The sequence below is a fragment of the Pleurodeles waltl genome, chromosome 2_2, assembly GCF_031143425.1.
Source record: "Pleurodeles waltl isolate 20211129_DDA chromosome 2_2, aPleWal1.hap1.20221129, whole genome shotgun sequence".
NCBI classification, from domain to species: Eukaryota; Metazoa; Chordata; class Amphibia; order Caudata; family Salamandridae; genus Pleurodeles; species Pleurodeles waltl.
This window is the reverse complement of record NC_090439.1, coordinates 721,763,037-721,790,388: the sequence shown is the minus strand read 5'-3', so window position 1 is coordinate 721,790,388 and position 27,352 is coordinate 721,763,037. Positions and strand designations below refer to the sequence as shown.

The window sequence follows — 27,352 nt, the reverse complement described above, 5'->3', positions numbered from 1 at the left end:
CAAACACTTTGTGAGTCTGACCAATTACAGACTTATGAAAAAACAAAATAGGTGTATATTTCCACAGTTTATTAGTATCTCCAATTGTCAAAATGATCAAATTGTTTTCAATTAACAAGAGGCATCAATTGTTTTTCAAGAATAAATTAATAAGATCTGGATAACGGTTGGAACAATTATAGCATGGCAGCAATTTTAGTCATGCATCAGTGGAACATAAAAAAAGCAGGCATTTGTTAAACTGGTGTGAAACATGTTGCAGCAGATATTACCATACTGCAAAATTCCTGTGACTTCACCATGAACAAAAAATGTTTTACCTGCTATTGTCGGCAATGACACTGAGGTCTAAACAGTTTTTTATTTTTATAGTCAAAGGATCAAATATAAGATAAAAAAAAAAAATATGTTCCTGGAACATTCTATAAGGCAACTTTGTTCCCATTTCCTTCTCTTTAACATCTTCTGTGCATTATTATTATGATTGTTTTGTCAAGGCAATACATAATTGAATAGTCTGTCATGTGCATGCATCCCGCAATACAGTAAACTCGAAATAAACTGGAAATTCACAACACAGGGAGAAATAGATTTGTTGATATACTCCATAAGCAGAATGTGCTTCAGAAAGCTTCCTTCCACTTTGACACAAAATATTTCCTTGTGAATTAAACAAAACATTTTGATGCATTTTTTCAAATTCTCAACTCTTCTGATGAAGCCAGTACTTTAATTCCTCGTAGCTTTATGTTCAACTTCTCATCTAACCACATATGGAATATTCTATCTTAATTAAAAACACAACACTAGCCTGAAATCTGCAACTAATACACACTCTGTTCTCTTTTACATTAATAGTAATATTGCTCTGCACTCTACAACATCTGAAGGGTAGGCCTGCTCCTAAGCAGGACATGTACTCTATTTGATTGCAGCATTTATATAATGCTTCATACCTCTTTTGAAGCCGCAAAGAACTTTGAAGTCTTAGGCCCAGATTTAAGAGGGCCTAGCGCCACTTTTCATAAATCTGCCCCTTAGTTTATTTGATGGGAAAATTCCCCAGGCCTGTGGCATATGTCTAATCATCACATACAAAATCAAATTTTAGAAAGGAGGCTAACTGTGGGTTAAAAAATTTTTCACTGTTATGACACAACAGGGCAAATTTACAAGAACACCATGAACCATTATGCTGATTTATGGGGTTAGTTTAAGAATATGTTACAGTGCAGTAGTTCTCAATAATCGGGCAAAGCTTTGTAAGGGACATGCTCCACACGGCAGGAATGAAATATGCCAATGGATTAGTGGGAAGGTACATGCAACAATTGTTTGTTTGTTGAATTACTAACGATATAAAAATCCAATTCACACAGATTTTTCTGTAATAACGTATGACTTACCTAACTTACTCCTGAATTTCCAAATGAAGTCACACCTCTTTCTAGACAATGCTTTATGATAGGGTCTATGAAGTGTAAGCAAGCTCATAATTTGAGAGAAGCCTAGAGCTCATACTTCCAGCTTGACTGTGATGGTGGAAGGATTCAGAGTTTCCTGATAAATGTCTTATCCAGACACTGGGACAATTTTCATTCCTTATAGTGTAATGATTATTTATGTATTGGAGTGTATATGAGATGTGAAAGTTGTATTCACATAGACAGAAAGTATTTGGAACCTGTTTGTTGTAGCAGATATTGAAATACATTGTCATGAAGACAGTAGCTGTTAAGGTTTTCTTAAATAAAGTACACGATGTGTATGTTCAGAATTATATGAGCTGAGTACCCAGGCTGATTTGCGTTCACCCTTCAACAGTATTCAATAACCAGATAGCCCGTCTATGCTAAGTGTTATCATAGGATTGAAAGGTAGAAACAATTTATTTTCAAATTCAATTCAGCAAGAGCATGGTGACATTTGAACAAGATATACATGCAGTTTAATGTTTTGTCTTGCATCAAAGTAACTGTAAAATAAGCTTTTCCATTTTTCTGTTGAGTGATCATTCCATCTTAGACAAATGGTCAAAAGTATACAAAACAATCAAAGCTGCACTCATGCATTAAAAAACAAATAAAGAGACCATAAACCACATTCTTCAGTATTATGCTTGCGTTTTATGTCTTAGGACTTGATTAATATTTAAATATTTGGAGGCACAGTTTCACTTTTCTAAAACTACTTGGCAAGCACTTGTGTTCCTTTGACAGGCTTGCCATGGTTGAACCTCTGAATCACTTTGTTTAATATAGAGAAGCTCTATGCACATATTCAGTAGCAATGGATTTCACAGAGATCTTGCCCATATCCATCATATATAACTGGCTCCTAGAGTTGAGTTTGGTGATGAAGAGCAATTGGAACAATGTAGGATTCAACAATCACCTGTGGTGGGATGATAGACATAAGTATGCTTGCTGCCTTTATCTGCCTCCACATTTTCATTGCCTAAAGGTAAACAGTGAAAAAGGAGATTCTGTGGCACAAGACCACTGATCCAAACTAATAGTGTCTGTTGTTTGGATGGGCAAGGCATTGGTAGTACATGTGGAAATTGTCACCAGGTCATACTTCAAGAGAGGTGACATCTGGGTAAGAAGAGAGGTTTTCAGAACCAGCAGATTAAACGTTGATGTATTATCTTTGTATGGTCACAGAAACTGAGGCTTTAGAAAGCCAGGATGCCCCAAACAGATCTACAAAATAACTGTTGCACTGGAGAGCTGAGGTTAGGAAGCCAAGAAGAATGGTTAGCTACCTGCACTAACACAGACCGAAGTAGTAATGTTAACAGCTCCTTTTAATGAGATGCGCCTTCTGTTTTTTCAAAGCTGACTTGTAGTTCCCCTCATATAAAATCTAGTCCTAAAACTCCACTCCAGGGAAAGGAGGCCAAGTACATTCTGCATGTATTAGGGAATGGAGGACGGATTAAATGTGTTTGAGAACGGGACGAACAATTTCCTCTACCAAGCTATGCCTATAGAAACAATTATTCAGCTACTGGATCACACTTCAAGTTTAGCACTTACTCTCCAAATCAGGGGGTTCTCCTCCATGTTCAGCAGCTTCTATGGAAATCCTACCATTTTCCATTATAACCCAACTTTATACCATGCATACCATCTCCATTGTCTCACTGATGGGCAGAATCCTTCCTGGAAGACTGAGGGCACATGTAGCACTATCAAGACATTTAGCACAGTTTCTATGAACTAAAAAGCTCAATATTGACTACAAGAAAGATATTTTTTCACAGAAAGTTATTGGTAGTTTGAGATCTCCTGAACAGTTATAAACATTAACAGAGCATGAATAAACTGAACTGTGTGAACCCGTATTATCTGGAAAGGGAAGACATATGCCTCTGAAGCAATCTGGAGGATTTAAAAAAAAAGCTAGGGAAGCATTCAGCTCAAACGGCAATGATATGCAGGGATACAGCTTGCTGTCTTTTACAAACCTGATGGTCTATCTAACATTAAGTTATTCTGTGGTCCACAAGGGACCAAAAACATTCTGTCTTCGATGAACTGTGTCAGAACTATTTTAATTAATTATGTCCACTAGTAGACATGTGCAAGGCAGGTCATACTTTCCTGCTGATTGCCAGTCCCTTCCTGTATTCTGAGATGGTGCTAATTAGCATGTGGCAGTCTAGATTCAAGCTGGTACTCTGCAAACAATGTTGTCAATTGCAGACAATAAGGTCGCTGATTGGACTTTATGAGTGCCACGACTCAATTAATTTGCCAAGTAGTCAGGTAAGTGATCCAATGTGCAACTGTATGACCTTTATTCTATTCATTAAAGTTTCCCACATCTTCCCAAGGCCAACGGGCTTTCATAAATCTTGGTTTCTGCGTACTGAGAAGGTTTATTGTTTATATGAACTGATGTGCCCTAATATCTTTGTAGTTATAAGATTACTACTAGCAGAGATGCCTTTAGCTACTATATAGAGGAAATGCCTGGCTGTAAAAGGTCAGCTATTCAAATATAAACAACTCCAATCTCTCCTTCAAACCCTGCTCATCATATTTAGCTGTTAAAAGGCATCTCCTTTGCTCCTGTGAATGTATTTTATACTCAAAGTTTTACCGCTGTACAAATATTTCCTTCTATAAGTGTATAAACATCACTATTAACTCACTTGAAACGAGTGGCTCGTGCTCAGATGGTCTGAAATAAAACATTACTTTTTCCAGGTCAAACAAAGCAACCAGTGTGTCCTCCAACATCGCTTGCTCATCTGTCTGAAAAACAAAAATGAAAACTCAAGTTTATTTGAGGTTATTGTAAATCCTCTTTCTAAATATTCCTTAAAAAACATTTACTTACAAGATCACAAAAACAAGAAACCAGAAACCGAAAACTAGTAAAAGAAGATCACATTTAACAGACATTTGTCATCTTACATCGTATTTCTAAAATATTATGCACTGCAGAGCTTCAGCTTCTAACAATCCCAATGAAGTAATTTTAAAAGAGTTAAACCCTAAATATATCAGTCTTTGAGTATCATTCAATTTCCTGTATAACAAAAATATTTTTTTAAAAATCACTGAAGTGAACCTATCACAACCATCACATCCCAAGGAAAGCTAATCAATTTACCTGATTTTCACAGGTGATTTTTACTTTGATTTGTATCACTTCTGTTGCAAATAAAAATGATCTGGCAGCATGGTTATTTACCACGCCACAGTGAAAAGCAATGTAAAAAACAAGATAAAATCACCAGTAATGGTATGACTGACCTATGAAAATGTTCAGATAACCATGGTTTGTCAATTAAAATAAGAATAGGATGGGCACCTTTATTTGTCTAAACACGTTGCACTCTTATGCAAATCAAAACACAATTCTTCTAAATATATAATATTGTCAATAGAAAACTTGAAAGACCAACAAACATTCACGAAACTATACCAATCCTTGAGACAGCTATACAAAGCATTTCCAAAGTTAAGTAGAACCTACCCCTCCAATGCATGTATCTTATACTTGCACAGTTTGTGTGTAATTTTGTGTCACTGACATAAACGCACAATATCTGTGCATGTGGTACGTACCCACTTCTGTGTAAACTGCACATGTAGTTTTACACTTAGGTCAGACCAAAAGCCCTTCCAATGTGGTCACAGACACTAAGGTAAACCCACCAAATCTTAATTCTGTGTATATTCACCCAAGTGTGCCTCATCCGCTAGGGCGGAGGAGCGTTGCCCCCTGCCAGCAGCAGCCGCTGCAAACCTTTTACTACAAAACGATAATAAACTGTGTTTATTATCGTTTTGTAGTAAAAGGAGTGTGGCCATGGGCTGTGGCGAGCACTGAGGGAGAGTGGTGGCGGCAGCGGCGGCTGCGACAATGCAGGTGTTTTTTTTTTTTATTAATCCCCCCTTGCATGCCTGCCGCCCCTACAAAGCATGCAGGCCACTCCTGTATTTACTTACACTTTTAAAACATGTCTCACTCTTATCCTCGCACCATAGTTACACCAGAAAGGTTTGAACGTAAATGCTGCAAACTACACTGTGGTTTTGAGAAGGGTAACATAGGAATGCAAGGCAGAAAAAAGTTATTGATTCCAAAGTAAGCATATAATTCTATTAACTTCCTGTTCCTATGCACATGCACTGTACACAGTGTGTAATGTATGCAAACATATGGCTATGGAAGCAAAAGTTCCATGCACTTCTGCATGCAAGTTATTAAATTCCTGAATCACGAAAATGTATGTCAGACACTTTTGTAAATTAGACAAATACTGGGAAATAGCTTCCACCAGTGGACATAAACTCTGTGAGTTTTTGCCCCGGGGGGTCTTATTTTTTTTGGTTGGCACTTGAGACAATTGACACTTTCACTCTCACTTTTTCCCATAGCGACCTTTATCATCCCACTTTAAGCATATGGATTATGAACCTGTCATTCATTCATGCATTTATTCATACAAAAATAATGCAAAAGGACACCCAGTAAATAGTATAAATAATGTCCCCAATAACATAATATGTCCATATATGGAAAAACAACGGACAATTAAGAATGTAATAAATGTTGGAAATGGTTGGATAACAAGTGGAGTGTATCAAGTGTTTATTTAGAAATTAATACAGTTACGCAGGGGGTACATTCCAAAATCAACTGAAGCAAAATAGTATTTCTGGTAAATAAAACAAATCAGCAATCTTTTATCTCTTATATAAATATACCCAAGACCTAGTCCGTGTCTCTTTTCTTTTGATTGCTCATCATTTTCCAGATAGGACTCTTAAACAATCACTATGATCTCACTTGTGAGATCAACAAGTACTTGTTTTCAAAAATACTTTGCTTTGCTTGAAAGTAACATTTTTAAATTATCAGCATACTAAGAAATTGGTATTTTAAAATATATAAATTATTTTTACTTACTGTTCAGATCTTTGTAAAATAATGGTGTAGTTGAGTGTGTACTAACACAGCTTTTTGAACCTATGCAACCTAAAACAGATACATTTATATAACCTGGCTTTCGTTGATCAACTATCTTGACACACACTGCAACAGTATGCTATGTTACGTTGTTATGTTTGTTGTCATGTAAAGCAACGTCACTCATCCTGAAGGATCACTTGATAAATAATGGCTGATGTATGATGTTTCAAAGTTTCATGCTGCCAGTAGAATCAAAACATAATCTAACTGCAAATGATTATGTAATTGGGAATGAAAAATACAATTGAACCTTAAATATAGAATGGCACTATTGAAAACCAACCCCCCAAAGTATGTGTACAATATAGTACTACCCTCTACCTCCTTTATATTTAAGGATGCAGTAAAGATTCACAATAGTATACAGCTTTTCATTTCCTTGCAGCATAGCCTTCTTTGAGCCAATCATAATGACTTTTCACACTACAACAGCAGGTAGGGTGAAATGTAAGGAGAGTAGGTCAACGTGGGAATAATAATAAGAAGGAGTCAGTGGCCTTAATCATAAGGTACATTTGAAGTTATTTGTTTTCTCATATACACCTCAAAGCTAGATGATCAATCCACACAATAGGACATCACTAACTGTGATACTTTTGGATATTCACTGTTAATTGGTTTTGTCTACTAATTTGTAAGTCATTAAAGTTAAAATTAACACAACCATTTGTCATGCATGTGCTCAAGCATTTAGGCTTTTCATCAGCATATATCGCTCTTTTGAAAATAAATTTATAACACAGTCTTTTGAAATGATGTTATTTGAATATCAATTTGCTTGGGATGTGACCTTTGCTTCTTGAATGTAGCGTAAGGCCAAGTGAACCAGTGGCTACAAGGGCAATAAGCCCTATACCCCAACAAGTGGTTGGCAGTAGAATTGTTGCCCACAGGGACAAGAACCCCTATACGATATTACAGTGTGGCAGTATAACTTTGCTTTCAAAATACATTATGAAACACCCTCAAAAATACCTTTTCATAAAAACTTCACAGTGGCGCTCAGATCGCTACCAAAGCAGAGGTCCGGCCTCCACAGTATGATCCTGGTGGTCCCAGGACCGCCAGACTCGAAATGAGGTGCTTGGTGCTTCCCTTTGTTTTCCTCTGCATAGATTATACTTTAAGAAAGAGGATGAACCTTTGTGGAGAAACACATCCAGAATTTTGAGAGATATGTGAGTATAGCCCAGTAATTACAGGCCTCACAGGGTATTCTTAAATCTGGATTTGGAAAACTCAAAATGATAAGGTGGTGTAGAGGAATTACCAGCAAGAATCACTAATTCTGACCTTCCAACTCTACTGCGTTACTCATTGCATTGGCCAGAGTCATTTACTTTTAAGACTCATGGTATTTGGCTCCTGCTTTCAAGTATTAATTTGGAGGACTTACAAGGAATGTAGCTGTACTGCCAGTAAAGGTGAATGGCTCGAAGCTTTCAGCTCTTTGGTAGGGTCAGTCTAAATATTCAGTGCTGATTTTTTTGTGCGAACACAAAATCCATAGTTCTTTGTAGATTTCTAATCAGCAGACTTTTGTAAATTTGTAAATTAACCACAATATTTATATTTCTTTCCTTGCAGGTAGAATACATGTAGAATCACCAAAAACTGAAGTGACACAATGGGGCCATGGAGGCAGAGCTACACAGGACGCTATTAGCTCAGACTAACAGCACTACAAGCATTGACTAAGACACTATAGCAATTCAGCTAAGGTGCTTGCTGGGCTAAGTCGCAAGTTTGTGCTATAAATTTGCCCAGCTGAAGTCACTCATTCATTCATCCTATATCTGAACGCATCAAGAACTTGTGCACTTGTGTACAAGAGGGGTCTGAGGAAAGGTAAGTGAGTGTGCAGATACTGCAGCACCAGGGAACAGAATGGCTGTTGAGACGTTGCTAAAAAGGGGAAATATGTCAGGGGTACAAAGACTTTGTCATCAGAATTCCCAAACTGTAGCTGAATGGAAATCTTTATTTTTTTTTTTCAGTGTTTTATATTGGAAGACAAGTAATCTCTTGGATGCTCCAAAGACCAGAATATAGGTTATTTGTAAAATATGGAAAAATAAGGGAAGTGGGGGAAGAACAAGGAGAAGCCCAAACCGGTGCTATGCATTCACAGGCCATTTCACAGCCTTGGGCTCTGTAGTTCCAGGCACCTGCCTACAGCTATTGCAAGTATGACTAACTCATCTTCTGGCCTGACCATCAAGCTCATCTCCATTATCTAAATCAGAAAATATGTTTGCTCTTAAATCAAATGAGCAGCTGGTGAGTGGAGGTTTCTGGCTGAGGAGTACTGGAGAAGTAGGTTTTGCAAGTATTTTGGACCTTTTTTCTCAATGGGCATTGTGGATGGGGCAGAGAATCTTCAATTTGATCTTGAGTTCACCTGGTAGCTAGTGGAGTACTTTCAGCACAGCCTTCATGTGGTCCCACTTGCCTTGGGTTTAGGTGCATTCTATCTTCCTAGTTTTGTAAACTTTGTAGCCTGACAATGTGCATTCTGGACTCAGGAATCTCGCCTCATAATGCTTTGCAGGGCATTCTTTTTACAACACATTTTTGCCCATAGCTCAGCCTGTGCTGGTTCTAGGACCATTGGGCCACCACCAAAACGTTCAGCACAACATGCACTTTCTGTCTAGCTCATCTTCTGGATCCCCACATTAGGTTGGTGGGGGCAAAATCATAACCTCTCCCATCATTCAATGCCTCTTTAAACTCTCTCATGGCTGGAGCTTTTGCATTACAGCTGTGAGTAGTTTGTGTCCTAAGGGCCTTGTTCATAATAATATTTTAGCAGGCCTGCTAGGCCTGAAAATGTGTAATGTACTATGCCCTCCAGGGACTGAATATATGGTTATACTGCACTGCTTTCTGCCCTTCTCTTTTCATGACGTTATGCCCTCTAGGGGATGACTATATGGTTACATGACCATGTTTCTTCTAAGTGCTATTTTTGTTGTGGTGCCCTCAATAGGATGTTCTGACCATTACAGTCTAATGCCAAGTGTATAAAGGAATGCACAAACACAGTTTATTTCTGATAAAGGTTTACTGTACTGCATGACTAAATACTAATAAGGTCCCAAAGGCAAGACCTAGTGGCTATGCCAGTGCTCGTTGTTCATTATCGAATATCAGAGCACCTTCACATGTATGAGTTTTGGATGAGCACTGTACAAGAAACTCCTGTGTTTACTTTAATAACCTATAATGCTGTTCTGTGCATAATATGGATCTAGGCCACATATAGGGTACACATGACAACTAGCTTGATTATTAGTTCACTAACAGCATTATCATCATGGTAGGGGCAGGAATGTTTCTCAGTTTCTGTTTGAAAACAATCACTTTTAATAAGTAGTCCTTGATACAGAGATGCAATCTGGTGTGCTAAGGTGAAAAACGTTCATATGTTAAAGAAATATGCTTTTTCATTTTGAAGATGACTCACTATTCTTACATTTGTTGCATGATCTACATGCTAAATACTTTCAGGGCTCGCTTGTGTATGGTCTCTTAGAGCCAGAGCAGCCCTTGGCTAGGTCTGGCCTGGCTGCCCCTGTTGTTTGGCTTGCTCGCCTCCACTAATAACAGGCTGTGCTCCCACAGGCTGAAATAGATCTGGCAGGCACAAGCTGCCTGACAGTAGTAAACAGGTATGTAATAAGATCATGGACTTCACTCGAAGGAAGACTTTTAGTTGCAAATTTCAATTAGCAATGACTTAGTAGTAAAGTTGATTAAATAAAATATGATGTTGCCTCTGTACAAACTATTAACTTTCTGTTCAAACTTTATCGTCACAATTATTGCAACATTTGGCACCATAAAAGTTCATATACTATGCACTAGTTTTTCTCCTAGTAAAGCCCTCTAATAATAAATAATAGTTCAGGGTGGGGAGAAATACCTGTAGTCTCTGGCATGCATTAATTCATAATTAAGACCTGCAGTCAGAAGAAAGGCCAGCGACCAAGTGTAGTTGCTGCTCTTCTATTTTTAACCAGGCCTTCCAAGCATACATATGTAGCAAACTCATACTCACTCTTCTGTTGTGCATTGACTCCCATGAGCAAAGTGGGCATGGTGTAGTGGTCCTGCTCCCACCATCATGCCTACATTACCAATGTGAGCATTAGTAACACCTTGATGCCTAAATATACACACGTTTTCATTTTCACTGTTAATCTTGGTGTTGTAATGTCAGTGTGTCCTCCACACCACATGTTTAATGAGGGGGGACTATAGCATCGGCAGTGCAGACCGGAGCCATGTCTGTATCCTTCCTTCATTGCTTTTCTTTGGCAGGCTTGCGCTAGGTCTGGACTGCTGTAGGGGTGTCAGATGTGAGACAGGTGCAGATTTCAAGGCATTTCTATGTGACGAACATACCAACTTGAATCTGTATTTGCCACAGAGCACAATATTTATGCAGGGACAAAATGTCTGTGCACAATTCAGTTTCCTAACACCCATCTTCTACGTGTTTAAATTCTCTATCTGCATATGCTCATGTGCAAAATGCATCTTTTCTGGGCTCCACTGGGGCAGATCGGAAACACATTTTGTGAATTGGTTCAGGTTTTCCTATTTACAGGTGTGTCAGTATTAGGTGAAGACAAAACCTTGGACACAGGTAACTTGCACACTACAACAAGATTCTGTATTTGCCCAGCTGAAGCGAGCAGCCACGTTGGGTCTCTGCATTAGCCATGAAATACTTCCGAGCTCATTTTAATGGCACAGCATATCTCGCAGGAGCATTCTTTTATCATATTGATGCCAATTTATAAGCTACATCTAGTTTAAGGGTGGAAGTCAGAAGGTATTTTGGTAGGAGCAAAAGCTTCACCCAAAACGTTCTAAAGACTTATCTCAAAATTAAAATTTTGCTGGCTTCTAGTTTATTGATATGATGATCACATGGGTGCTTTATTGCAAGAAGCACCATTTGTAACCAGGCCAAAATATTGCTTTGGCAGCCAGAAAATATAACCCTGTTAAGGAGATTGTACAGCTTAATTTACCAATACATTAGATCAGACGTTTACAAGGCACACTGAGCAATTTCTTAATTGAGGCTAAGAATATGAATCATTGATGCTCCGGTCCGATTACAGGAATTGAGCTGATATGATAGGCATTAATGTCCATTTTTGAGCTCTCAAGAAAATGTGGTGTTATACACTGTGATCTAAGTGCAAAAAATAACATGGAAACTGTGATGTAGGACGGAAAGCACTGGTGGTTGAGAGTGATGAGAAGGAGGCATAGTCCAATGTGAGAGGTATGGCTATAAAATGTCGTGAACATTTACCAGCTAATAGTTATAACTTCAAAAATAAACCTTAGAAGTTCTAGAATGCAAAGTGTTCTTAGCAAAACATCCATTCATGGGTTAAGGTGTCACAAGTGACTTGGGGCCTTTTTGCAGCTTGGGTTGATTTTGCATGCGAAACGGTCACGGTTTTAGATATGGAAACGTACATTCTTTGAGGAAATCATCTGTGAATAAGGGTAGTGGGGGTAGTTATCAGAGGTGTCCTTTAATGTGAAGCCCCCTGGGCTTCGGCCCTAGCATGAGAAGCAGCTTCAGCCCCACGGCTCATCTGATGCTGCCTCTAGCAGAAGCTCTGTGCATCTGCTACTCCACGCTGGGGTCCTTGTTTCTGCTGAACCAGGCTTTCCTTAGAAGACCTGCACTGCACCTGCTGGCATCTTCGCACTAAGGAACACCCATCCCGGTAGTTTCCCCCCACTTTCAGAAAGTGCTGCAACTATTAGTGTGGCCACTTCTGCCTTACACTTTGTGCCGGGAATAATATGTACGTTTAGTGTGAATTATTTTTTCGTTAATTTATAACACAGGCCCTTGCAAATGAAGGATTGCCTTAGTCCATGCATGCATACCGTATTACAAGTGAAGGCTCATAGACAAAAACTCCCAGGAGTAATGCATTAACTGTACACCACCCAGAAGTAGTCACACAATTTGTGCAACTCTAAGAACACCCTTTGATAGATGGCTTGGAGATCTCACGAGTCCCCAGCCTCCTTCAAAAGGCCTTTCCTTGCATCCCTACAAGAATTATCTGTTCGTATTCACTCTCCTCCACAGCCCCCAAAGAAGTTTCTGAATGTCCCCACTTGGGTGGCAGTAGAGGTCAACTGCATTCACCATGGAGGGGTCTGCAGGCCCCTGTTAAGAGTCAGAGGTGTCACAAGGACAGATATACTATACTGCAGGTGAACTACTGCTCATTGGTTCTATTTTGTGAAAACATTAAATCCACAGCATTAGTGTATTTGCTATGTAGGTTTTACAATGCAGTACACAACCACGGCCTAGTCAGTGCTCTCAGGGTTCGCACTGATTCAAACCATGGTTGTGCACCACGACTAAATTCATGCCCGTGTGATTATTTTGAATTTTTTTGGATGTTGTTGATAAATACATAAATGTAAGAAAAACAAAATACTGTGTCGCAGAGAATGAACTCTATAACTAAGAGTTGAGGATTATGGAGAAATAACGCGTATTTCAATCTTATTGTACATAAAATGAGTAGTCAAACAAGAATGGAAGAGCTAAGTACGCTGTGTCCCACAAAATGACTTGTAAAGTTTTTCCCACACCAAGTTGTTCCTTACCAGATTTGGCGTCAGCAGAGACTGGAAGTGTAGCAGAACACCTGCACTGGCTATCTGCTCAAGCCATCTTTTGCTGGTCTCGTGCGTCTCACCCTCGTACTCCTTGCTGCTGTCAAACATCTGATTTAATGCAGCCACAAGCTGCTCTGAGAAGGCACAGACTGTGGCCACCAAACTTTGGCAAAAGACCATGTCTCTCCTTAGTTGTATCTCACTGTCTGTAAACCAAAAGATTAAAGAAGAAATACTTAAATCGTAGATGTGCACTGTGATTTGTTTACTAGAAGACTTAGTAAGATGCCTATAAATTACAAACTCTTGCCCTAACGATTATGGAAGGAATAAAATATGTAATACCACCTGCAGTTGGCATAAAAGAAGATGAAATTACCATTCATCTTTTAGACTGTCTTACAAACTTGAGAATAGATTTGTTCTACAGACCAGATCTACCACCAAAAGAGTCAGCGCTTGCCCTCACTCAAAATTGACAATTAATGGAGTAAAACACCACAAATCAGTTTCGTTAAGTAATATGTGTGTGTGTGAGAGAGAGAGAGAGAGAGAGAGACAGAGAAAGAAAGAGAGAGAGAGAGAGAGAGAGAGAGAGAGAACGAGAGCGAGGGGGACAGAGGAAGAGGGAGAAAGAGAGTGTGTGTGTGTGCTTGTGCGCCCACATGCCTGCCCCTGTGTGTATACACTCTTGTATTTTGTGAATCGGCCCTGAATGGTCCAAATTCCGAACAATATCATTGCAGACAGTACAGTCCATTCTACTGGAACTTATTACATATGAAGAACATTTCCATTAAATTCCCATTTTAGATGTTTTGGGGCCAAATCACAAAGTTATGTAATAATACTTACAAGCGTATTACAAGAGTACTACTTTATACATTTGAAACTGCTGCTGTCATTAGGCCTCAGTTTGATTTGTATCCAGCGCTATTGCTTTGGTTGGGGTGCCCGACTGCAAGTTTGTTGTATGCCTTTGTTTCTACAAGTAGAGTCAACTTTTTTTTTTTTTTAGTAAGGTAAATTTGAGAACGTGATTGTGCGCATGTGTGATCTGTGTCCATGTGTGTAAAAACGTACTTGTGGCAAAGAAAATACCATAAAAAATAAAATCACACATCTCTCCAAGTAACTTCAAAAATAGCAATTGCTTTCTAAAGCCTGCAGAAAGGAAAGCTTTGCCAGTGGTGTCTGCAATAAGGATCGATATTATCTGTCCTAAAAAGAGATAACTTTGTTGCTCTGCCCTGCCCACTCTCTCACATGCCCAGGCCTGTCATTCTTTCACTGGTGTTTGGGATGAGAGAACAGACACCCAATAGATCCTGTGAACACCCTGTGTTAAATTATATATTGTATACAAATGATTGTGCACAATGTCTACATGACGTGTCCTGCAGGACACTACACACACCAGTAATTGGCATACAGGCAGCTTTTGGAAATTCAGTAGATAATTTACTATATGTAGGCCAAGTGCATTTGTTTCACGAATTGCGCACTCAATCATTTAGGGCCTGATTCACAAAGGTAAACTGAGACTTTTGGTCTAAACTTAGACCAAAAGTCTAAATTTACAACTTTGGGGATTCACAGAGGGCATTTACGGGTACTATCTTTAGGTTGACACTGAGGTATAAGTTTAGACCAAAAGTCCACATTCAGGTTTAAGTTTAGACCAGAAGTCGAAGTTTACCTTTGTGAATCGGGCCCCTAAAGTTTTGACTCTAAAAGCAATGTCAAATAAATATTTGAAGAGACATTATGCAAGAGCCAGGCAGTGCAGATGAATTTTATGCTGCATGTAATGTGGTCACAAAAGGGATTGGTGGTTCAGTTACCACTGGGTACAAACATCAGTAGCTCACACTGCGGAATCTGAACCGTTGTGCACTGCTAGCCAGTAATCCCTGTTAGCACACTGCAGGATCTGACCCGTTGTGCACTGCTAGCCAGTAATCCCTGTTAGCACACTGCAGGATCTGACCCGTTGTGCACTGCTAGCCATGAACTCCTGTTAACACACTGCAGGATCTGACCCATTGTGCACTGCTAGCCGGTAATCCCTGTTAGCACACTGCAGGATTTGACCCGTTGTGCACTGCTAGCCATGAACTCCTGTTAGCACACTGCAGGATCTGACCCGTTGTGCACTGCTAGCCGGTAATCCCTGTTGGCACACTGCAGGATCTGACCCGTTGTGCACTGCTAGCCAGTAATCCCTGTTAGCACACTGCAGGATATGACCCGTTGTGCACTGCTAGCCATGAACTTCTGTTAGCACACTGCAGGATCTGACCTGTAGGGGAACTGCTAGCCATGAACTCCTGTTAACACAATGCAGGATCTGACCCATTGTGCACTGCTAGCCGGTAATTCCTGTTAGCACACTGCAGGATCTGACCCGTTGTGCACTACTAGCCATGAACTCCTGTTAGCACACTGCAGGATCTGACCCGTTGTGCACTGCTAGCCAGTAATCCCTGTTAGCACACTGCAGGATCTGACCCGTTGTGCACTGCTAGCCATGAACTCCTGTTAGCACACTGCAGGATCTGACCCGTTGCGCACTGCTAGCCATGAACTCCTGTTAGCACACTGCAGGATCTGACCCGTTGTGCACTGCTAGCCAGTAATCCCTGTTAGCACACTGCAGGATCTGACCTGTTGTGCACTGCTAGCCATGAACTCCTGTTAGCACACTGCAGGATCTGACCCGTTGTGCACTGCTAGCCAGTAATCCCTGTTAGCACACTGCAGGATCTGACCCGTTGTGCACTGCTACTCATTAACCCCTGTTAGCACACTGCAGGATCTGACCCGTTGCGCACTGCTAGCCATGAACTCCTGTTAGCACACTGCAGGATCTGACCCGTTGTGCACTGCTAGCCAGTAATCCCTGTTAGCACACTGCAGGATCTGACCTGTTGTGCACTGCTAGCCATGAACTCCTGTTAGCACACTGCAGGATCTGACCCGTTGTGCACTGCTAGCCAGTAATCCCTGTTAGCACACTGCAGGATCTGACCCGTTGTGCACTGCTACTCATTAACCCCTGTTAGCACACTGCAGGATCTGACCCGTTGTGCACTGCTACTCATTAACCCCTGTTAGCACACGCCAGGTTTATTGTTTTGCTTCTGGGCATGTTTAGTTAGACGCAAGTGATGAGTCGTGCACTGAAACTCAGAATGCAAGCTGTACATGCTGGCTCAAAATCCAGCAGTCCATATGGCAGTCAAACATGATGGCGTAATGTTCTTTATCTAAGCTCTAAGATGCAATTTCCAACCCAGAAGGAGCACTGAATCATCATTTTAATTGGGATATTATTCTTCCATAACGCTACAGCAATTAAATGAATCCTATTTAATCTTTCGACCTGAGATGTTAAGTGATTCTGTGTGAAATATTCATTCTTTTTGCAGTGCTTCGAAAATCTACTAATGCATTTTGACTGGAGGGCTTGAGCTGGGGTCTGGACATTCATCTTTGCAAAGCCGAAAAGTGCTCCTACCCCAGATATTTAGGGGCCTGCTAACCGGAGTTCTTAAGTGCGACGTATATTTAATGCATTCAATGTAAAGGCGGCCCCGCCATGTTTGTGCATTTGTGTTTTAGATAGATTGCGGGACACCATTAGCCACAGTCGTCACGTAGGCACTTCTGCTGAGCGCGCAAGATAGAAGTGATACAATATTTCAAAACAAACGCGGCGTGGTTCAACACAGGACGAGGTGAAACGTTTACGGCCCACAAGGACCTCACTGAGGATTCCCCACTCAGCACTCCGGTCACAGTGATGGATGCACCTGGTTCAGCAGCAGCGCGGTAGTATTACACCCCACTGAGAAGGCTGCCCGGCCAATGTAAACACAGCCTCAGCAGAGTAAAGCCCGGCCTTTAGTGGGCTGCAATCTGAAACCTCCGAAAACAAGCACTGGCAAAGCCAACAAGCCTGGCAGTGGCAAGCTTGCAGATTTAAATATATATATATATACATATATATATCAAACATATGCAATATACATTAAGGGCTTGATTTACAGGGCCCTATCGCCACCCAAACGTCACTTTTTTTGTGACGCTCCAGTGGCACTAACCACTGCTCCATATTTGCAAGGAGGTGTAATGTCACTTTTTGTGGCGTTACATCTCCTTGTAAATATGGGCCCATCTGATGCAGTTTTCTACGTCAGAGGGGCGTGCAATGGGTGTTGGAGTGGGCGTTCCATCGCAACACCCATTGCTTTTGATGCTGCCCCAGATTTATGAGAAATCATAAATCTGTGGCAGCTTCAAAAGCTAACGCTAACGCCACCCTGAGGGTGGCGTTAGGATGACAAAAGGAGGAGGAATGCTTTTATTCCTCCTTGTCTCTGCTTTTTCTATAGAAGAAGCAAAATGCCATGGATCATTGTTTATGTGCAGGAAGGGACATTTTCCTGCACATAAACATTCACAACCCTCAATGCAGACCCCCTTGCACTATGGTGCAAGGATGCCTATTTTGGGGCAGGCAGCTTTTTTTTAGCACCTGCGCAGGGGGAAACGCAGGGCTGTGCCGTATTTTTGTGAATACTAAGCAGCCCTTCATTTCAAAACTGGTGCAGTGCGGCGCTGATGATTTTGGCACAGCATCGCACTGCACCACTTTCTTGTACATCTGGCCCTAAAAGTGTTACAATAATAGAAGTACGAAAGTACGAAGTAGAAAAACTAAGGCCCAAATATAAGAAAAGTGGTGCTGCATTGCATGCAGCACCACTTTTCTTGCGCCCCTAACGCTACCATGTGTGCATCTTATTAAACATACGGCGCACCATGGCACAGGTTAGGTACAATAGTGTCAACATTTTTTATGCTATTGTTGTACTTTGCAGGATTCGCGCCAAAAACTTTGGCACTAATCCTGCAAAGTACATGGAGGCCCATTATAAATAATGGTGTGCCACCTTTTAATGCCTGCTCTGCGCACGTGTTATAAAATGCCACAAAAATTGGCGCAGTGGAATCTCAGAGATTCCACTGAGCCATTTTTGCCATCCCCCTAATGGGGGAATGCCCCCCCCCTTGCATACATTATGCCTGGTGCAGGCATAATGTGGTGCAAAGGGTTAGAACGTGGCGCGATGCATGCATTGCACCACTTTGTAAATCTGGCGCTGCAAATTTGGCCTCGTTGAGCCACATTAGTGTCATAAACAATGACGCTCATGTGGCAAAAGGAGGCACTAGGCCCTCTTAAATTTGGGCCTAAGTTAAAAAAGATCTATCGCAAAAAAATAATTGCCCCAAGCTGTACACTACGGACTTGAACAGATTAGTGGGAGATAAGGCTAACCAAAAGTTTCAATTTGTGCATATACGCATCTACTTCAATTTTGATTTTGAGAAACGTGAGTCTCTGGGACGCAGCTAAAAGAGTGAATAGGCCAGATCTAAAAACAGTCAATACCCATAAGAAAAATAAATACTTGACGGAGAGTTAACTCGATTCCTTCTCTTGCATTCACCGTCTGTTTTTTATTTTTATTTTTATTTTATTCACTGAAGCATCAGAGTTGTTTTATCAAATACAATGCACCTCGGGACAATGGAATGGCAGGGCACACAGACCAGGAATCACTCTTTGCAAGAAGATGTAACGTGGTGGCAGGTTTGCTGTGGCAACCTCGAGTTGAGTTCTCAAACGTGTTCCAGACGTCTGCCAACACGTGTACATGTGCCTATTATTTGTTCACTCAGTACAACCTTGCAGTGTCAACAGACGAAGTGTGTCAATGCACCACTTTCACTGCACTCGACAGCTCCTCTAACAGAGGCTGGCTGCGAGGCTTGAACAGCTGATCCATGAAATGAGGCGCTGTCCCTGCTGCTCTGTATAGTGTTCATGAAGGTACTGAGAACGAACACCACCGATCTCTTCCCGTCTTGTCGTGTGTTTCATCTAAGGGAGCGCGGGGTGTTGCCGGATTTATCCACTATGTTGTTGCTTTTAAACGCCCCACGCTATATTAAGGTCCAGCCCTTTTAATTAGATTTACCCTCTGAAATACGGGGCAAGTACGTCGCCACTAAGACCAGGCGTTGACACCGCTCTACCATTAACCCTGCTTGCGGCTGCAACCTTCATTTCGTCATTTCGTTTTTTTTTTTTTTTACAGACTTCCCCCTTACAACCGGCAATTTGCCGAACCCTTTCTAGACGCACGGAAGTAGGCATTAAATTATAACCCCTCTACTTGCACCATACCTCTAATCACACAGAGCTCGTAAGCGGGCAAATGTGACCTACCTGAAGAGTATTGCCTTCACAGTTTCATCCTGGTCCCATCCTCCATTCATCCACCTTTCTGTCTATCTATCTGTTCGTCTGTCGCATTGACACAGAATATCTATCTACTCTTTCATCCATCCTTTCAACTACAAGCGCATCTTTTCACCCATGCACCCTTCAATGTACTCACGTATCCATCTATTCATCCTTTCACCCATCCATTGCTTCACTTTTCTCATCTGACCTTCCTTCATTCTTCCACCCATTCATCTTCTCACCTATTCTTTCTCTCTTCATTCTTCCTTTAACCCTTCCATTTGTCCATCCTTTAATCCATTCACCCTTACGTCCTTCCTCTCAACTCTGCTTCCTTATTTTTTTAATGTTTCCTTCTTCCCTTTTTCTTCAATGATTTCTTTCCTCTTTCTCTCTATCCTTCTTTTGCCCCTATTCTGACTTTTTCTTTATTAAACTTAGCTCTCATGGGCACATTTTCTCTTAGTTCCCCACTCTGTGTGTTCCTCTGTTTTCATTATTTCTCTATGTACTTTGATGTACAAATCATTCCTCTTCCACACATCTCTGTCACTGTATTCCCTGATAGTGTTATTAATAAGGATTTTATATACAGACCTGTCTGAAGACAGAAAAGCTACATAAAAGTGGCGCTTCCTCCTAAAGGGCGAAGGAGCGTCACCCCCCATCCCCGCCGTGTGAGCAGGAGGTAAATGTAAATTAATAAAACAGTAATTACCATTTTATTACATGATTGATGAGCCGCCAGCACAAACTGCTCTAGCGTGAGTTTAATGGTGGGGACGGGGCTGATTTCAGCTGATTGACGGCAGCAGCAGGATGACTTGCCAGTGCAGAGTGCCCATATCAGATTGACTGGCTGTCTTGTGATGGCCAGCCCCACATGTGCACTTCAGACCGAACCAATCCCAGTGGTGTTAAACTGCGGAGGTATTACTTCAACAGACCAACCGACCAGAAACCTCCAATCAGCTTCCCTCTCCCTCGCAGACATCCCATGAGTCCGTCAAGCCATCAGCGGAGGACACTCCTTCTCGCACCTGGCAGCCAAGACCTGGAGTAACCTCCCCCTGCACCTTGGGACCGCACCATCACTACAGCGATTCAGAAGAGACCTAAAGATATGGATGTTCGAATTATCATACTTCCACGCAACAGCATACAGCTCCAGCACCTCAAGACCCTCGGGTGATTTGCCATACTCTATAAATGTTTGATTGATTGATTGATTGCAGGCACAGGCCTCTAGCCTCAAAAGAAGCGCTAGGTTGGCCTCCTCAAACCAATCCTGGCATTTCTCTCATGCTGAAAACAGCATGAGAGCAGCTCCAGGATTGGTTAGGTACATGTTGTCTTTGGCTTTTGTAAGAAGTTGACCACGGTGGCCCAAGGAGACCCTTCTGCCTTACAACTATTCCTGTTGAGTACAAATTTTAATATGTGTATTGATTAATAGATTTTAGCAGTGCCCTTGCGGCACGGCGGCAGTGTGAAACCACAGGGGCTCTGTCTCGTACATTCCTGCATGGTACAGAACGTAAGCAGTGCCTCACTTCAAAAGCACACCGTTAGTCTGGAAAGCTGTGCCTGTATACATGGAGCAGCACATCATTAGCACTGTAGAAGTGTCAGTATGTGGGAGTTTTTCTGTGTTCAGTGAAGCAGTGAGCTTGTCTAGGATGTCTTTCTAGCTTGTGATCACGTGATACAGAGCTTTTGCAAGGCCATGGTGCAGTAAAGCAGTGTGAGAGAGTAACAGTCTTGCATTACTTAGAGTTACAAGACCCAGACTTTTAGGAATGCTCATGGTGCAGTGAAGCAGTGTGATAGTGCAAGATCTCTGTCTAGCTTGTGTTCACCTAATACAGAGCTTTAGCAGGGCCCTGGTACAGTTAAGCAGTGTGAGAGTGTAAGAGCCTTGCTGCCAGTTTTTCATTGGTGCCAATTTAATATGCAGGATAATGTAAAATAATTTTGTCAACTTCCAGGATGTTGTTTCTGTAATTTATCCTGTAGCACATTACTCTTGTTCAGTGTATGAAGTGAACTGAGTGGCACCACTTGTTTGCGCGATGGAGAGCTCTGGAGCTGTGGTTGAAGGCACTGCAAGTTTCTTACAGGGTCTGTCAGTGGGTCAAAAAGGTGTTCAGAATATATTGGCATCCAATCATTGGCCTCTCTAGAGAGAGCACAGTACAGTGATCACTTATTTCAGTTGTATTTGTGATTCTATGCAAATAGGTGCCATTGGGCCCCCATCATGGGCGTACACAGTTTTCAAAATTATGACACGGGAAAAGTAAATTAAAATGCAGTGTTTGCTTGCTACTTAAAGTACAAGTTACTTACCTTCAGTAACAAAATATCTGGTAGAGACATATTCTAGTTGTACATTCCTTAGAATTGCCCCCAGGCATCAGACTGGATCCGGAGATTTTTACTTTGAGCAATACCCTTGCCCATCGGTAGGTGGTGTCGGTCGACTCCGCGGGCGTCGTTGGCATCGTAGTCGCAGTGATGACGTTGGGAGTTTTACATAGACGCCGCCTCAGTGCAGTGACATCAGTTTCTTTTAACGACTTTCAACGCCAAATCGCCAAACCGCTAAGAACACTGAGATTGGTGCGCCAGAGCTAAGGACCTGAAGGGGGAATCTCTGTCCCTAGAAATCAGTTCGCAAGCGGGGAGGGTAGGTGGGTCAATAAGGAATCTGCAACTAGAATATGTCTCTACCAGATATTTCATTACCGAAGGTAAGTAACTTGTACATCTGATAAAGACTTATAGTTGCAGATTCCTTAACTTAGAATTAACACTCAAGCAATGCCATCCTCGGTGGTGGGCTGCGAACCAAGATCATACTAGGAAGTCCTGCAGGACCGAACGACCAAAGTAGCCATCCCGACGGACCAGGCAGTAGTGTTTAGCAAATGTGTGCAGGGACGCCCACGTAGCTGCCTGGTAGATATCCAGGACAGGAACTCTGCATGCCAACGCAGTGGAAGCAGCAGTTGCTCTGGTGGAATGAGCACGGAAGCCCTTAGGGGTTTGCTTCTTGGCCAAAGCGTAGCACGTCTTGATGCAAAGAAGTGCCCATCAAGAGATGGTAAGTTTTTGCACCCCCTTCACCTTTTTCGCACCCACATACCCGACAAAGAGTTGATCGTCCACCTGGAAATCTTTAGTATGATTAAGATAGAACGCCAACGCTCTTTTTGGGTCCAGACGGTGGAGTCTCTCCACCTCATGGGAAGGATGTGGGGGTGCGTAGAAAGTAGGCAGGGTGATGGACTGGCTGACAGGAAAAGGCGTAATCACTTTTGGAAGGAAGGAAGTCTTAGTGCACAATAACACTTTGTCAGGGTACACAGACAAATAGGGAGGTTTGGACGAAAGGTCTTGAAGCTCACTCACACTGTGAGCAGCCCACAACAGATGGTGAACTTCACTGCATCTCTCTCATTGTTGACAGCTTGGGACACAATAGCATGGGCCTCCTCCAGTATCTGCAGCAGGACTTGCGCAACTTTATCCCACAGGGAGTGGGTATAGCGGCCCAAAAGGCATGTGGTGTTCACAAACCGCAGCACGAGACTGGAGGAATAAAACAATTTCTTCCTAAATTGCTCCAGCCTTTTTGGTTCCCTATCCGTGGGTGTGGAAGGGAATGTGCCTGAAGACGAGAAGCCTGGATGACAAGACTCTCAGGCGTGGGGTGTTGGGACAGGAATTTAGGGTCGTTTAGAGGGGGCTGATGGCGGCATGCAATAGTCCTATTCACAGGAGCCCCTGTGTTAGGTTTGGACCAAGTACCTAAAAGAACCTCAGTGAGGGCTTCATTAAATGGTAAAAGGGGCTCAGATGTCAAAGACCCTGGCTGAAGCACCTCCATCAGGAGATTAGACCTGACCTTTGCAGTAGGAAGCCCAAGGCCAAGGACCTCAGCTGCCCTACTGACCACCATACTATAAGTCGCTCCCTCCGCCGAAGCCACGGTAGGAGGAGACAGCATGCCAGCATCTGGAGTTGTGTCCAGTCTACTAGCGTTGCCCAATTCCTGTGCCCAGTCCAAAGATGGGTCATCCTGGTATTCATAAGGGTCCAGGGACCCCTCCAAGCCTTCCCCAAATTTGTACCCATAGGACAAAGGGTCCGAATCCGACGTGGGGTGAATAGGCCCATCGAAGACGAAGGTGGTGTCGGCCGCCACCGCTCCGACTCCGAGTTGTCGGGGATAAGGATCGGGGTCATTATCGATAGTGGACACTACCGACGTCGGGAGCGTTGACAATCGACCCGGCGCTGGGTAAGGTCTCAATGGTGCGACCAGCACTGGTGCCGGTCTGCGAGCGATCCAGAGGGGACCTCAGTGGCAAGAGCCGAAGCCGCCGGCACAAACACGAAGGCCCCTCAACCAAGCCCCTTGGGTCCGAAGGCGCTGTATCGGGGTCAAAGATGAGGCGCATGGACTCATAGAATTTCTTCAGTTGGGCGGGGGTCGCTCCAGCTCCTGGAAACTCGGGGAAGCGTGGAGCGGACCCAGACACAGGTTCTGAGGACAGAGTCATTGGGCATTGACGCTCCTTCCGTGTTGCGTCAACCGAGCGACGGGGCGAAGTCGGAGAGCGATGGAACCTCTTCGACTTCTTCTTCTTCTTCTTACCTGCACCCGAAGATTTTGAGGACGACGAATGGTGATGGCTCTGCGAATGGTCTCTAGACCTTCCTCTCAATTGAGACCGTGACCTACGCGGAGTCAAGCACCGGGCCCACATGAGTTTGAGGGACCGCATGGTGCATGGCCCGGCACTCGGAGCACGACTTGGGGTCGTGGTCGCGCTCGAGACACCACAAACAAACCTGATGTGGATCCGTCACCGATATCATGCAGTGACAGTCCTTGCACGGCTTGAAACTGGTCTTTGGGGACATCCTCGACGCACTAAATAACTCACTATAAAAGACAACAAAACGGTCAAATTCAGTCAAAAAGAGACGAAGGTAGTTCTCTCCAGGTCAGCGCGTGGTGCAGAAAAAAAAGAACTGATGTCACTGCACTGAGGCAGTGTCTATGTACTACTCCCTACGTCATCACAGCGACTATGATGCCAACGATACCCGCAGAGTCGACCGACGCCACCTACCGATGTGCAAGGGTATTGCTCGAAGAAAAATCTCCAGATCCAGTCTGACGCCTGGGGGAAATTCTAAAGTAAGGAATCTGCAACTAGAAGTCTCTATCAGATACTCATGCCTAACTTTTACATCCTACCACTTTCAAATGTCACTGGCTACCACTGCTTCATAAACATCTAAATAATATTTTAGTCATACTCAAATCACAAGTCCATTGGCCTACTGCTAGACCCATTTAGCCTGCTCAAGTGGAGGCTTCACTACACCACTGGTTGAACATGTCTCTGAGAGCACATATAGCAACCCAAACCTTTCCCGGTTTAGAACAAGGAGAAGAAAGGTAGGAGAGACTCCATTTACTGCCTTATAAACCAGCATTAGAGTTTGAAAGCTATGTATGCATTCAGTGGAAGCCAGTGCAACACAGATAATATGGTAGAAATTCAAGTACATTTTCCCAGGGGATTCACTAGCATAGTTTCGAAATGCAATATGCCCTTCAATGGGCCTAGATATAATTGAGGGACTTCAGCTAAACTACAATTATATAAATCAAGTTTGAACCTCAAAGAGCAGGAGGCCATGTTTTAATGTCATCCTTGTGATGGTCTATCACTTTTTTTTAGATCTCTCCTCTGTCTTAAATGCTGTTCATCTAACTTGATTTCAAGAGAAATGTAATTTATAGGAGTGTAGTGTACATCTGAACAGTGGATTGCCTGCCTCCTTTTTAACAGATCTCCAACCACATCATTCCCCCACCTTTCTCCTTGGCTCCTTATCCCTTCACAGCACAGCACTTCTCTTATTTAAAGTGTACCATATCTCTTTTCCAGACCTCATCTCATCGTTTAATCTCAACTGCTGCATTTCAATGGATGACAAATAACTCACTGTAAACCTTGAAAATACATCAGATCTTAATTCTGGCACCACAGGCCAATGCTGCCAGGCAACTGAGCATTAGATGCTAATCAACCACCTCAAGTTAAACATGCCAAAACCGGAGGTACTTGCATTCTGGAAATGATCCAACTACTCCTGCTCAATCATCTAGCCAAAACAACTTGACCCACCTCAAAACGCATCAAACAAAGTGAGAAATCAGGGACATATTATGGCTTCTAATCTCTCTCCTGTTCTACAAGTTAATCAAGTTGCCAAAGGCTCATTTTACATAAGGTAATGCCACTGCAAAATGTTCCCTCCAAGGGTATAGCCCCACAATTAACCTAGTACTGTCCTGTCTACACTACTTCATGTTATATACCTTAGAGACCCTTTCAAGCTGATTGGCATACTACAAATAATTCTGAATGTTGTCACATGGCTCCTAAACACATCAAGAATGAAATTTCACCAGCTCACCAATCATTTATACTGGCTTCTTGAAGCAAGACTTTAAAACTTTAAAGTTTAATCCTTACCCTTAAAGAAATTTGCATCGTACCTCAAACCATCTAGAACATTGGACACCCTACCTTCAAAATAAACTCTGAACCTAGTGCAAATCTAAATTGCTGTGCTCTAAATTGGCTCAGACCCTAACTATTTTTCTTTCGGAAGGTCTTGCAGGGGTGGAAGCCTTTTCAAAGCTAAGATATAGAACTCAGTTCATACTATAACAGGAATAACTGGTTCTTTCCATGCACTTAATCATTATGAAACAGAAAACTCCTATGTTTTTTTAAAGCAAGCATTGGCCAAGCCAATATGTCTTGCCTAAGTGACAGCTTTTGGTTCTGTCAATGTGTTTTAGTTATTTTTTTACAGCAGCGCCGCTGTTGTGCATCACGGCTAAAAGGAAAGCAAAAAAGTGATATGATGCAGTCAGCACCGACGGCATCAAAGCATTTTTTTTCTTTACTTCTAGCCATGGTGCACAGCAGCCACACTGCTGCACAACATGCAAAACCAAACATTTACAAAGCCAGTCGCTCGGGAGGAAAAAAACCTGTTAGCTTTGCCAATGCTTGTATTCTGCTCTTTCTCCTAGTTTACGGTATTGAAGCCCTATACTCTGTCTCATGGGCTGTGTCTGTGTTACTAATGTGCCCTCCAGAGGCCATTTTAATAAAGGGTGCTAATTAATTTTTGTATTTTCCTCCAAAAGTCTACATCTTTTGTGTGGGAATGCTAATAAACAAATGAAATGAAATACAAATGTCAGGCTGCCTGTGATACATACTAAAAAACGCAGTGCCCATCAAAGCACGACCTAGCTCAAATACATGTTATCCAACCAATGCAGTGCATCTGCTACTCTACAGCCCCTCACAAAAACACGTTGACTGGACACCCTGTCATTTTAGGCAAATTACTTAATTTCCTATGCCTAAAAGTATTAATGTGAACTTGTGCAATGTAATACCTCTGGGTTGGGTTATGGTTGCACTGTATAACAAGCATTTGCAATGCAACGGGTCTCGCGTTTGCTCATGTTTGAGCTGATAGCGCTGTAAACTCCTAACCCGACTTTTCACCTATCAGCAAAAGTGTATTTATGTACGTAACCCAAAAAAGTGCAATTAATCTTGTAAAGCGCTTGACGCTTGTAAAATAGAGAAAAAGTAGTTCACGAGCCGGACAGAAAACAGCGAGCCTTGCATGTTTTCTGTACTTGGTGGATGCGCTCGAGGAGGGCTAGCCACCGGGAAAGGCATGACGTGTGCATGCCTTCGACTAATGAAAGCCAGCTGATTTTAATAGGCAAGCCCACGA

At 42.3% G+C, this 27,352-nt stretch overlaps 1 protein-coding gene across 1 annotated transcript in view; it reads right to left on the bottom strand.

Annotated features, from left to right (window-relative positions):
* Positions 1-27,352, bottom strand: part of PREX2 (phosphatidylinositol-3,4,5-trisphosphate dependent Rac exchange factor 2) — a 1,096,481-nt gene that overhangs the window by 241,472 nt on the left and 827,657 nt on the right. The window contains exons 33-34 of the mRNA XM_069220299.1: positions 13,165-13,382; positions 4,163-4,265 (exon numbers count right to left, since the gene is read on the bottom strand). Coding sequence (XP_069076400.1) covers positions 4,163-4,265; positions 13,165-13,382 — 321 coding nt within the window. The remainder of the gene's footprint in view (positions 1-4,162; positions 4,266-13,164; positions 13,383-27,352) is intronic.